Source organism: Bos taurus, chromosome 8 (assembly GCF_002263795.3).
Source record: "Bos taurus isolate L1 Dominette 01449 registration number 42190680 breed Hereford chromosome 8, ARS-UCD2.0, whole genome shotgun sequence".
In the NCBI taxonomy this organism is placed as follows: Eukaryota; Metazoa; Chordata; class Mammalia; order Artiodactyla; family Bovidae; genus Bos; species Bos taurus.
The window spans coordinates 60372418-60384767 of NC_037335.1; the positions used below are offsets into that span (position 1 = coordinate 60372418).

Here is a 12350-nt window from a genome sequence, read left to right on the forward strand (position 1 = left end):
ATTCATTTTTAGTTAATACCTAGTTGTTCCACATTGTTTAGATGTGTAATATTTGAATTTTACCAATGAACATTTGTTACTTTTATAATAAAAATATCAGTACAAATGAGATTCTCATACTTTTCAAAAGTCAGGGCCTCCTGATGAACTTGCACCTTATGGGATCTTCAGAATCTCAGCTTTGTAAAGCCTATAAATCATTTTCTTCATTTAGAGGTGATCAGACTTAAAGTAACTGACTAATTAAGCAAAACTGGCAAAAGGCTTGTAAGCCAGATGCCAGTGTTTTGACTTACACTGGGATATTCAAAGACTTGTTTTTGTAAACTCAAAAGCAGTGCTATGCCTTGTTTGGCCAGATTCTAACTAAGGCTTATGACATTTTGTGATTGTGTGAGGAAAATCAGAGGGTGAAGCACTTGCTGCAAATAACATTCATTTATTTTAAAGAGAGATCTGTCTTCACTGACATTTAGGCTATGGAGAGGTGCTGCTGAAGCAAAGTTGATAGCAGGTCAAAAGAAAAAAAAAGGCAGAAAATGTTTTAAGGGTAAAAGAACAACCATTTCAAATGTCTGTGCTAATATATAGGAAAACTGGAAAAGAAAGCTACAAACAGATATTCCTGAATAGGCTTCTTAAGAAGTCAAACTCCTAAGAAAACTACTTCAAAGAAGCCCTTTGAATTCTATAGTCTGGTTGAAAGTGTTCACATGCTTTCTAGTTTTTTATAGAAAAGTATAACAAACTGATACCTTGTCAGAGTTTGTTATTGTATTATTTAAATTACTACTTAGATTAATTTGTACAGATTTATAAATCTTTTTATCCCAGAATGTGATGAAATACAGTATTTGTGATTATTGCTATTAAAATTAGTCATCTTTTTCATTATGTCAAGAACATGATCCTTTTAGGTAGTTGTTTCTAGCATGAAATAATTCCAATTTGACCTACTGTATCCTTTCCAGGAACATAAAACACCTTGCAGGTAAGGACCTCTTTGGTGTAAGAGGATCTTTCATTTATCTAGGAATGATGCTGGAGAGCCCATGAATGAGCACAGTGGAGAATCTGATAATAGATACCTAGTCCACCTTTAGCTTTTCACTTGTTTGCTACACTGCAAAGCAATGGAAAGAGAATTTGGTAGGCTCAATATCCTGGAGATGTTGACATGACTCAGAGTAGTAATGGATTCCAGTATACTACTTGATTCTTCTGCCTGAGCAGTGCATGCTATAAAACCAGCTAATTAATCCACTTCTATTCCAAAACTGTAGGTTTGTATTGCTGTGACAGAGCTGAAGATCATGCTTGCCAAAGTGCCTGCAAGAGAATTCTGATGTCTAAGAAAACAGAAATGGAGATTGTCGATGGCCTCATCGAGGGTTGTAAGACCCAGCCTTTGCCTCAGGATCCACTTTGGCAGTGTTTTCTTGAAAGCTCACAGTCTGTTCACCCTGGAGTCACTCTGCATCCTCCTCCCTCTACAGGCCTTGATGGTGCTAAACTGCATTGTTGTTCTAAAGCAAACACTTCAACATGTAGGTCAGTATCTCATTTTCCTTTATTAAAACCAGTAGAAAATAGCTTTTAATTAATGAATTTAAGGAAATGTGTGTTATATTCTTGCACTGTGTAAAGAGTTCAGAAGATATAAAATCCCTCATTCTTTCATCCAGCAGGTGTTTATTGAGCATCATGTATATATAGAACATTGTTTTTGTACATTGAGCTAAAAGCACTATGTTTTAGAGTGAGAGCAATAGCATTGGCAGGGCATTAAATATTTAAAGATGATGCAATATGAATTCTACCCTCGAGGTTATCCTCAAGTAAGCCTACAATGTAGATGTTGTGACCTGACAGCTAAGAGATATTTTTTGTTAAACTATGAAACTTTGAACTTAATCAACTCTTTGTGTATATTGGTGAGTAACCTGAGTTGACACTTGTATCCGGAGTTAGACAGCAGTGTATTGGCATTTATTTAGGTGATACACTTAGGGATAAAAAACTAACAATACTATTTGTGTAGGCTTGAGGAAACACAATCTAGAGACAAGAATAAATGGAGATAAAGTAATGGTAGAACACAGAAGTTTGCTTTATTAGAGATATTTTGGGTGAAAATGTACCACATGTTACTGTAATATCCTGAATAAATATGACATACAAACAGTGAAGCAGTCTTTTGCCGGCGGTGGCGGGGGGGTGGGGGGTGGGAATCTTCGTTCCTGAGCATAGATCGAACCCAGGCCCCCTCCAGTGGAAGCATGGAGTCCTAAACACTGGACCAACAGGAAATTCCTCTGTGTTTCCTAAATTGGATAGACTTTACCAAAAAATTGTGCCTAGAATAGCTCATTAAACTTTACCAAAGATATGAAAAACTTGGAAAACATCCAAAGAAAATTAACAGAAGGGCTAAAAGAGAAGTTAAGTTGGTCCTATAATTGGAAATTGGGTTACTGATAGGAATTATAAATGTATATATTTGGGAAGGATCCTGAATAATTCTTTGAGTGTCTACTAAAGAGTTGTGCCCTGTAATCAACTGGAGATTGGAATGGCTGTGTCATCCAAGAAGAATTTTGGTAAAAAACACTACATCTCTTATCTTGATGTAAGGTTTTATGGTTTACTGAATGCTTTCACTTTCATCTTGTTCATCTTCATGAAATCTGACAAGGCCGGTATCATCTTATGACTGATGTCAATTTGTATTAATTCTTGTTTATATATAGAAAACTAACTTGAGATATTAAACAAGGTCCAAGGTCATACAGAAAGTAAGAACTAGAGAAAGTACTGATTTTCCAGATCCAGGTGCCTGTTGGATCTTGGTACCTCAAGGTACCTCAGCTTTCTCATCCCCATGATGTGTAAGCTCCACTGAGAGTAGGGACTTTGTTTCTTTTATTCACCACTGCATAGCCAGTGCCTTGAACAGGGCCTCACATAAAATAGGCACGCAATAAATGTTGGTAAAGTGAATGAGCAAACTTATAAAAGTAAAAGTACCCTCCTCATAGAGGTAATTATGAGAGTCAAAATGTGACAGAGGTGGAGAATTTTTACTTGTGACTTTGTACATTCTGGTAGTATTAAAATTTTATATTACGTATTACTTTTTTTATACTTTTATTACATTTATCAGTGTTAAAAATTAATGAGTATAAAATGTGAAATCACTTTGGAAATGATCCTGATTCTGTTTCAGCTATATATATATGCACCGAAGTTGCTTTATAATTAGCGAGTACTGAAATAAGAATACATGCATACTACAATAATATATATAGTATATATTGCTATATATAATAGTTTATAGCAGCTTTGAAATTCTTAAAGCCTATATATATAGGCTGTCTTGGTATATCTTAAGGACTATAAGTTGCTTGGGATACTTTTTCAGGGAGAAGCTAGTGAACTTAAGTCTATAATGCTTCTTAAAAGGAGTCTGAGGATCAAGTTACATTTTTGCCTCATGTGATGAACATAAATATAGTGGACTATGTCTTGGTAGAAGCAGAACCATGTGCTTTACATTTGCTGCTGCTGCAAAGTAGCTTCAGTCGTGTCCAACTTTTTGCAAGCCTATGATCCATAGCCTGCCAGGCTCCTCTGTCCATGGGATTCTCCAGGCAAGAATACTGGAGTGGGTTGCCACACCCTCCTCCAGGGGATCTTCCTGACCCAGGAATCAAACCTGCATCTCTTATGTCTCCTGTATTTGCAGGCAGGTTCTTTAAAGGTAAAAGAGAGATCAGAAATATAGAGGGGAATACTGGTGCCAAGAATAAGGATGTACAAATATGATTAAACATTAAATTGAACACCAAGCTTTCTAGCAACCATGGCAAAGAAAAGAGAGCGATAATAAAAGAAAGCTAACTTTTTCATGTAAAAGATTACTTTTGGGGGCTCTAAATTCTAGAAGATAGGTCTTAGTCTTTTGATCTTTATATATTTTTTTCATTTATGTTCTAAAGCACAGTTCATAGAGTTTAAGTTTTATGCAAATCAAATATTCATTTGGCTGATTTGTATGTTTCTGTATTTGTGCTTTTGTTTCAGAGAACTGTGTACTAAACTCTATAGCATGAGCTGGGGCAATACACAGAGTTGGCAAGAGTTTGATCGCTTTTGTGAATATAATCCAGTGGAAGTGTCCATGCTGACCTGTTTAGCAGATGTCCGGGAACCTTGCCAGTTGGGCTGTAGAAACCTCACTTACTGCACTAATTTTAACAACAGGTAAGAGCAAATTACTATACATGGAATGGAAGTATTTTGTCATTAATTGACTTATTTTTAAATAAGTGAAAAAAGATCATTTTAGCAGGAACTCTGCTAAAATGTTCCTTAGCAGGAGTTCCTTAAGAACTCTGATTTTGTTCCTGCTAAGTTAAAAGGAAGTAGTATATCTTTATCATTTCATCTTTAAAGGCTGTATTCTACCTGGTAAATCACCACTGGGAAAGGAAGCACTATAACAAAGCCACTTCTAATCTAAAGATGCTTCAGACTTCTAGAATGCAGAGTCCCTCTGCCTTCAATCTCCCATTCTTCCTCTCTCCCTTCCTCTGCATCACCAGTGAAAAAATAATTCAGTGCAGAGTAAAGCAATGTGAACAATTTATTCATCCAAATACCCTCTTATGACAACTTGCTGTGAAGGACCTTCAGATTGGTTGAAGTTCACACTCAGTGAGTCCCCTATGACATACAAAAGCATTCTTTACAGGAGCAATTAAATAGGTGTTTTCCTGAGATATCCATTATGATAAGAAAAATAAGAGCCAAGAACTGAAGAAATGGCTGAAGAAGGAATGAAGAAAACCAGGAAAGGGGCATCCAGAAGCATACAGAATGCTGTATCAGAGAAGCCAGAGAGGGAGAATTTCTAAAGAAAAGGGGGCTAGTTGATTTGTGAGGCACAGCCCAAAGATCAGGAGGGCAAAAAGACAGAGAATCAATCAGTTGATCCAGAAGGAAGTTCATAGGATGTTTACCTCAAGCTAACACACCTTGAGGAGTTTACCTCAAGCTAGTTCTATCCTCTTAAAAGTATTCAGATTATTATTTCAAGAAAGAAAATTGAGATATCTTTACAGCTAATATTAGCCAATAAAGACCTGGCTTAGAGGTTGAGCAAATTTGAGATCTATCAAATGTTTAAAGTTAAATTTGGATATATTCCTAACTTATGGTAATGGTAGAGCAGTTTGTATCAGACTAACACTCCTGTCAATACCAGTTATGGCTCTCATGGCGGGGTTGCTGAAGACCGCTGACCTTGTGGGATTAGCTGTATGTAAGACTCCACATGAGAGGCTAAAAATATTGTATACAAAGTTTCTTGATGTTCTTGGACAGATCCCTAAAAAATGCAGCATATAGGAAGTATACAGAACAGATTACAAATGAGAAGCTGAGTATGGTTAAAGCGGAACCAGATGTTAAAAAACTAGGAGAGCAACTTCAGGGTGGCCAAGTAAAAGAGGTAATTCTTCAAGCTGAAAAGGAACTAAGCCTGACAAGAAAAACGGTTCAGTGGAAACCATGGGATCCTTTAGTGAAAGAGCCTCCTGCCAACCAATGGAAATGGCCAGTATAAACAGCCTTCAATGACTTGTTTGTTGATAGGAAACTGATATAATTAAATATTTTTATATTTAAAAAATACCAATTATTAGCCCTATATAAACTACAAAAACATAATGGTTTTGAAGGCCTTTGAGAGTGACCTAATGCAGGAAGAACTACATCTCATGAAAGATAGAGACCACACTGAGTGAGGGCCACTTTTATCTAGTTTTTCCTTCATAGGCACTCTTAGTCCCCTGGCATGGCATATAGATTTCAAGCAAAAAGCAGCAGTATTGGGCTGAGGAGTTAAGAGATCAGAGTTTGGGGCTGCCAGAGTAGCTGGATGTGGAAATAGAAAATCCCAGAAAGGAGGGAACTGCAAAAGGAGATGACATAAAATCTGCATACAAACTCCCCTTAAATCCTTGAATTTGACAGAGTCATAGGGTATAAGGTTAACATAAAAAAGCAAATTGTATTTCTGTTTATTAGCAAGAAACAATTAGAAAATGAAATTTATAAAGAAAATCTATACAACTGCATAAAAAATATGAAATACTTAGAGATAAATTCAACAAAAGATGTACAAAAACTCTACTCTAGAAACCAGAAAACTTTGCAAAAAGAAATTAAAGACAGAAAATACATGGAGAGAATTGTAGATTAGAACATTTTAATACTGTTAAGATGTTAATTCTCTTGAAACCAATCTGAACTCTAGTCAGTGCAACCTCAATCAAAATCCCAAATGACTTTTTAAAATAGAAAGTGTCAGTCTAATTCTAAAATTCATATGAAAATACAAAGAACCTAGAATACCTAAAACAGTATTTTTAAAGACTAAATTTGGGGACCTTACAGTACATGATTTCAAGACTTATTATAAAGCAATAGAAATTAAATCAGTATGATATTGGCATAAATTTAGACAAACAGATCAATGACAAAATAGAAAAGCAATAGTATACCCACACTGTGCTGAAACTTGATTTTCAACAAAGCAAGGCAACTCAGTGCAAAAGTAACAGCTTTTTGACAAATAATGGTGGGACAGTTGAATATCTGTATGAAAATAGAAAAGAACCTTAACTTCTATCTCGCACCATAAACATTAATTCAAGATGGGTCATAGATATAAAAATAAAAGCTTCTGGGAAAAAAAAATAGGAGAATCTCTAAACAACCATGATATAGACAAAGATTTTGTAGACAGGACACAAGATACTAATTATAATAGAAAAAAAATAATGAACTGGAGTTCAACAGTAAACATTTTTGTTGACTTAAAGCCACCATTTAAAATTTGAGAAGAGAGGCCACAGTCTGAGAAAAAATATTTCCTACTTCACAAATGCACACATACACACACACAATCACACACAGATGCATTTGACAAAGGTATTATATCCAGGATATATAGATAATTCCTATAACAGCATAGTAAAAGTCAAATTGAAAAATGGGCAAAAAAACTTCCAAGGACACTTCATCAAAAAAGACATCAAAAAAAAAAAAAAAGACATCAAAACAAACACTTAGTATAGAAAAAGTTCATTACCATTAGTCATGCAAAAATGCAAATTAAAACCCCAATGAGATGCTCCCTCACACCAAATAGCTAAAAGCAGAAGACTGCCAAGCATGTGCATGAAATGGAATTTTCATAATTTGCTGTTGGGAGTATAAGATGTGTTTAAGCACTTTGGAAAGTTTTCTTGCAATTTCTTAAAAAGTTAAATCTGTACCCTAGCAATTTCATTCTGAAGCATTTATCCAAGACACATGAAAATATATGTTCCCCCAAAAGGCTTACATAGCACCCTTATTCATAAGAATTCCAAAATGGGGAGCTGCTGCTGCTGTTGCTAAGTCACTTCAGTCGTGTCTGACTCTGTGCTACCCCGTAGACAGCAGCCCACCAGGCTCCCCCGTCTGGGGGATTCTCCAGGCAAGAACACTGGAGTGGGTTGCCATTTCCTTCTCCAATGGGAAGCAGGGGTGGATAAATAAAACATCCATCAAGAAGAGAATGAAAGAACATACTGTGGTATTTAAACAATAGAATAGCTAGTACCTAGCAGGAGAGAAAAAAAAGCCAAAGTACTGATAAACCCCAAAACACAGATGAATCTTATGCTGAGTGAAAGAAGCCCAACCCAAAACACATCCACATGTATGAGTTCAAGAATAGAAAAAAGTAATCATTAAGGATTAAGATCAGAAAGTCCTTGCCTCTGGCAGAAAGGGAAATCGCCTAGAAGAATGTATAAGGGAACTTTATGGAGTGACAGAAATGTTCTATATTTTATTTGGGGGCTTGATTATATAGATGAATATAATTTTCAAAACTTACTGAACTGAACTTTCAAGATCTTCACATTATATTGTATGTAAATTATACCCCAATAATATAGTATCTCAAATAAATTTTTAAAGTTAAAAAAATTTGTTCATCAAAAGACACCATTGAGAAAATGAAAAGGCAAACCACAAGCTGACAGAAAATATTTGTAATACATATGTCTGACAAAGAACTTAATGTCTGGAATATATAAAGAATTCTTACAACTCAATAGTAAAAAGACAACTTTAAAAAAAGTCAAAAGGCTGGAAAGATGCTTCACAAATGAAGATATCAAAATGGTCAATAAGTGCATGAAAAGGTGCTCAGTGCAATTAGTCATCAGCAAAATGCAAATTAAAACCAGTGATATACCACTACACACAATTGAGTGATTAACTACAAAGACTGACAAGCATGTAAAGCAGCTAGAATTTTCATACTTGGCTGGTGAGAGCAGAAGATGATGTAACTACTTCTGGAAACAGTTTGACAGTTTCTTAGAAAGTTATAACCCAACAGTGCCATTCATAGCCAGGGGAAAGAGACATGAAAACTAGAAGCAACCTTAATGTCGCTAAACCAGTGAATGAATGAATAAACCAGCATTTCTCAAAGTGTGTTCTGTTTTCCCAAAACCCCATGAGATTAAAACTATTTTTATAATAATACCAAGACATTATTTGCCTTTTTCACTCACAAGAGTGAATAGTGAAGTTTTCCAGCTGCTTTAAGGCGTGATATAGCAACAGATTGAATGCAGGGGCACATATGAAAGTGCAGCTGTCTTTTTAAAGCCAGACATTAAAAGAGATTTACAAAACTGCAACAGACCTACCCTTCTCTTCCTTTTGTTAACGTGAAGTGGGTTTATCATTTTAAATGGATTAATAAGTACTTTAAAAATCTCTCAGTTTTGATTTATAATATGATAATGGGATATTGGTGTATATAGTCTACATAAACAAAAGCTTTTTGAGAACTCTTTAGTTTCAAAAGTGTAAATGGGTCCTGAGATCAAAAAGTTTGGGAACCACTGGGATAAACAAATTATGATACATTTATTAATAAAATATGACTGAACAATAAAAAGAATAAGCAATTTATATGCACAATATGAGTACATCTCAAGATTCTTTAGCTCAAGACACTAGACCCAGAAGACTACATACAGTATGATTCCATTTGAGAATTAATCTCTGGTGATCTGAATATGAGTGGTGGTGGCCTCTGGGGTGCAGTAGCAGGGAAGGGCATTGACTAGATGGGGACACAAGGGAACTTTTTAACAGGATAGAAATGCTGCTCATTGATTTGGATATGCCCATATGAATGTATATGTTTGTCAAATTGAACTAACCATAAGATCTATAAATTTTATTTTTATAAATTATACCTCAGTTTTTAAAACTTGAACTTATTTATTTTATGAGATGAAAGAAATAGTATGGTCTGAGATGATAGTCTACAGTGTTTTGAAGTTTTTAAGTGCCTCACAAAAATCTGTATTTTAAAGAAAAATTTCAATCAGAGTCTTAGTGCTGATGTCTGCTTTGAATCTTCATACATTCAAAGCTGACATTCTTTGATGGGTTGTATGCACTTTCTTCTTTAAAAAAATATATTTTCCTGATACACTGGCATGTCAAGATTTTACACGTAGCTTCTTTCTAGAAAATAATTGCCTCTTGATTCCTTCTGGCCTTTTTTCTCTTCAGGCCAACAGAACTTTTCAGGAGTTGCAATGCTCAGTCAGATCAAGGAGCCATGAATGACATGAAGCTGTGGGAAAAAGGAAGCATAAAGATGCCATTTATCAGCATACCTGTTCTTGACATTAAAAAGTGCCAACCAGAAATGTGGAAAGCAATAGCTTGTTCGTTGCAGATTAAGCCTTGTCATAGTAAATCACGGGGCAGTATTATTTGCAAGTAAGTTTCTTTCATCATAATGACTCTCCAGTTTTGGTTTGGACCCTCTATGATCTCTACCCACAGCCTATCTCTAGTCATCACCCCCACATGTCAGATGTTCTCCCAATTTTCCTTCTTTGCTGAAAATACTCTTCCTCCTACCCTGTATCTGTACTCACCCACTGCTTGTCCTTCCTCAGTTCAGTTCAGTTCAGTCACTCAGTCGTGTCCGACTCTTCGCGACCCAATGAATCGCAGCACGCCAGGCCTCCCTGTCCATCACCAACTCCCAGAGTTCACCCAAACTCATGTCCACCGAGTCGGTGATGCCATCCAGCCATCTCATCCTCTTCTCCCCCTTCTCTCCCTGCCCCCAATCCCTCCCAGCATCAGAGTCTTTTCCAATGAGTCAACTCTTCACATGAGGTGGCCAAAGTATTGGAGTTTCAGCCTCAGCATCAGTCCTTCCAATGAACACCCAGGACTGGTCTCCTTTAGGATGGAATGGTTGGATCTCCTTACAGTCCAAGGGACTCTCAAGAGTCTTCTCCAACACCACAGTTCAAAAGCATCAATTCTTCGGCACTCAGCTTTCTTCACAGTCCAACTCTCACATCCATACATGACCACTGGAAAAACCATAGCCTTGACTAAACGGACCTTTGTTGGCAAAGTAATATCTCTGCTCTTTAATGTGCAGGTCGGTCACAACTTTCCTTCCAAGGAGTAAGTGTCTTTTAATTTCATGGCTGCAGTCACCATCTGCAGTGATTTTGGAGCCCCAAAAAATAAAGTCTGACACTGTTTCCACTGTTTCCCCATCTATTTCCCATGAAGTGATGGGACCAGATGCCATGATCATCGTTTTCTGAATGTTGAGTTTTAAGCCAACTATTTCACTCTCCTCTTTCACTTTCATCAAGAGGCTCCTTAGTTCTTCTTCACTTTCTGCCATAAGAGTGGTGTCATCTGCATATCTGAGGTTATTGATAGTTCTCCCGGCAATCTTGATTCCAGCTTGTGCTTCTTCCAGCCCAGCGTTTCTCATGATGTACTCTGCATATAAGTTAAATGAGCAGGGTGACAATACACAGCCTTGACGAACTCCTTTTCCTATTTGGAACCAGTCTGTTGTTCCATGTCCAGTTCTAACTGTTGCTTCCTGATCTGCATATAGGTTTCTCAAGAGGCAGGTCAGGTGGTCTGGGATTCCCATCTCTTTCAGAATTTTCCACAGTTTATTGTGCTCCACACAGTCAAAGGCTTTGGGATAGTCAATAAAGCAGAAATAGATGTTTTTCTGGAACTCTCTTGTTTTTTTGATGATCCAGCAGATGTTGGCAATTTGATCTCTGGTTCCTCTGCCTTTTCTAAAACCAGCTTGAACATCTGGAAGTTCACGGTTCACGTACTGTTGAAACCTGGAGTGGAGAATTTTGAGCATTACTTTACTAGCGTGTGAGATGAGTGCAATTGTGCGGTAGTTTGAGCATTCTTTGGCATTGCCTTTCTTTGGCATTGGAATGAAAACTGACCTTTTCCAGTCCTGTGGCCACTGCTGAGTTTTCCAAACTTGCTGGCATATTGAGTGCAGCACTTTCACAGCATCATCTTCCAGGATTTGAAATAGCTCAACTGGAATTCCATCACCTCCACTAGCTTTGTTCATATTGATGCTTTCTAAGGCCCACTTGACTTCACATTCCAGGATGTCTGGCTCTAGGTGAGTGATCACACCCTCGTGATTATCTGGGTCGTGAAGATTTTTTTTGTACAGTTTTCCTGTGTATTCTTGCCACCTCTTCTTAATGTCTTCTGCTTCTGTTAGGTCCATACCATTTCTGTCCTTTATTGAGCCCATCTTTGCATGAAATGTTGCCTTGGTATCTCTAATTTTCTTGAAGAGATCTCTAGTCTTTCCCATTCTGTTGCTTTCCTCTATTTCTTTGCATTGATCGCTGAGAAAGGTTTTCTTATCTCTCCTTTTTATTCTTTGGAAATCTGCATTCAGATGCTTATATCTTTCCTTTTCTCCTTTTCTCTTCTCTTCTTTTCACAGCTATTTGTAAGGCCTCCTCAGACAGCCATTTTGCTTTTTTGCATTTCTTTTCCATGGGGATGGTCTTGATCCCTGTCTCCTGTACATTGTCACGAACCTCAGTCCAAAGTTCATCAGGTACTCTGTGTCAGATCTAGTCCCTTAAATGTATTTCTCACTTCCACTGTATAATCATAAGGGATTTGATTTAGGTCATACCTGAATGGTCTAGTGGTTTTCCCCACTTTCTTCAATTAAGTCTGAATCTGGCAATAAGGAGTTCATGATCTGAGCCACAGTCAGCTCCTGGTCTTGTTTTTGCTGACTGTATAAAGCTTCTCCATCTTTGGCTGCAAAGAATATAATCAATCTGATTTTGGTGTTGACCATCTGGTGATGTCCATGTGTAGAGTCTTCTCTTGTGTTGTTGGAAGAGGGTGTTTGCTATTACCAGTGCATT

The 12350-nt window shown here is 36.9% G+C and overlaps 1 protein-coding gene and 1 pseudogene across 1 annotated transcript in view; both read left to right on the forward strand.

Moving 5' to 3' along the window:
- RECK (reversion inducing cysteine rich protein with kazal motifs) overlaps nt 1–12350 on the forward strand; it is an 80055-nt gene that overhangs the window by 42684 nt on the left and 25021 nt on the right. The window contains exons 9-11 of the mRNA NM_001192465.3: nt 1284–1551; nt 4084–4263; nt 9658–9870. Coding sequence (NP_001179394.1) covers nt 1284–1551; nt 4084–4263; nt 9658–9870 — 661 coding nt within the window. The remainder of the gene's footprint in view (nt 1–1283; nt 1552–4083; nt 4264–9657; nt 9871–12350) is intronic.
- LOC132345961 (NADH dehydrogenase [ubiquinone] 1 alpha subcomplex subunit 5-like) lies at nt 4426–6227 on the forward strand (annotated as a pseudogene).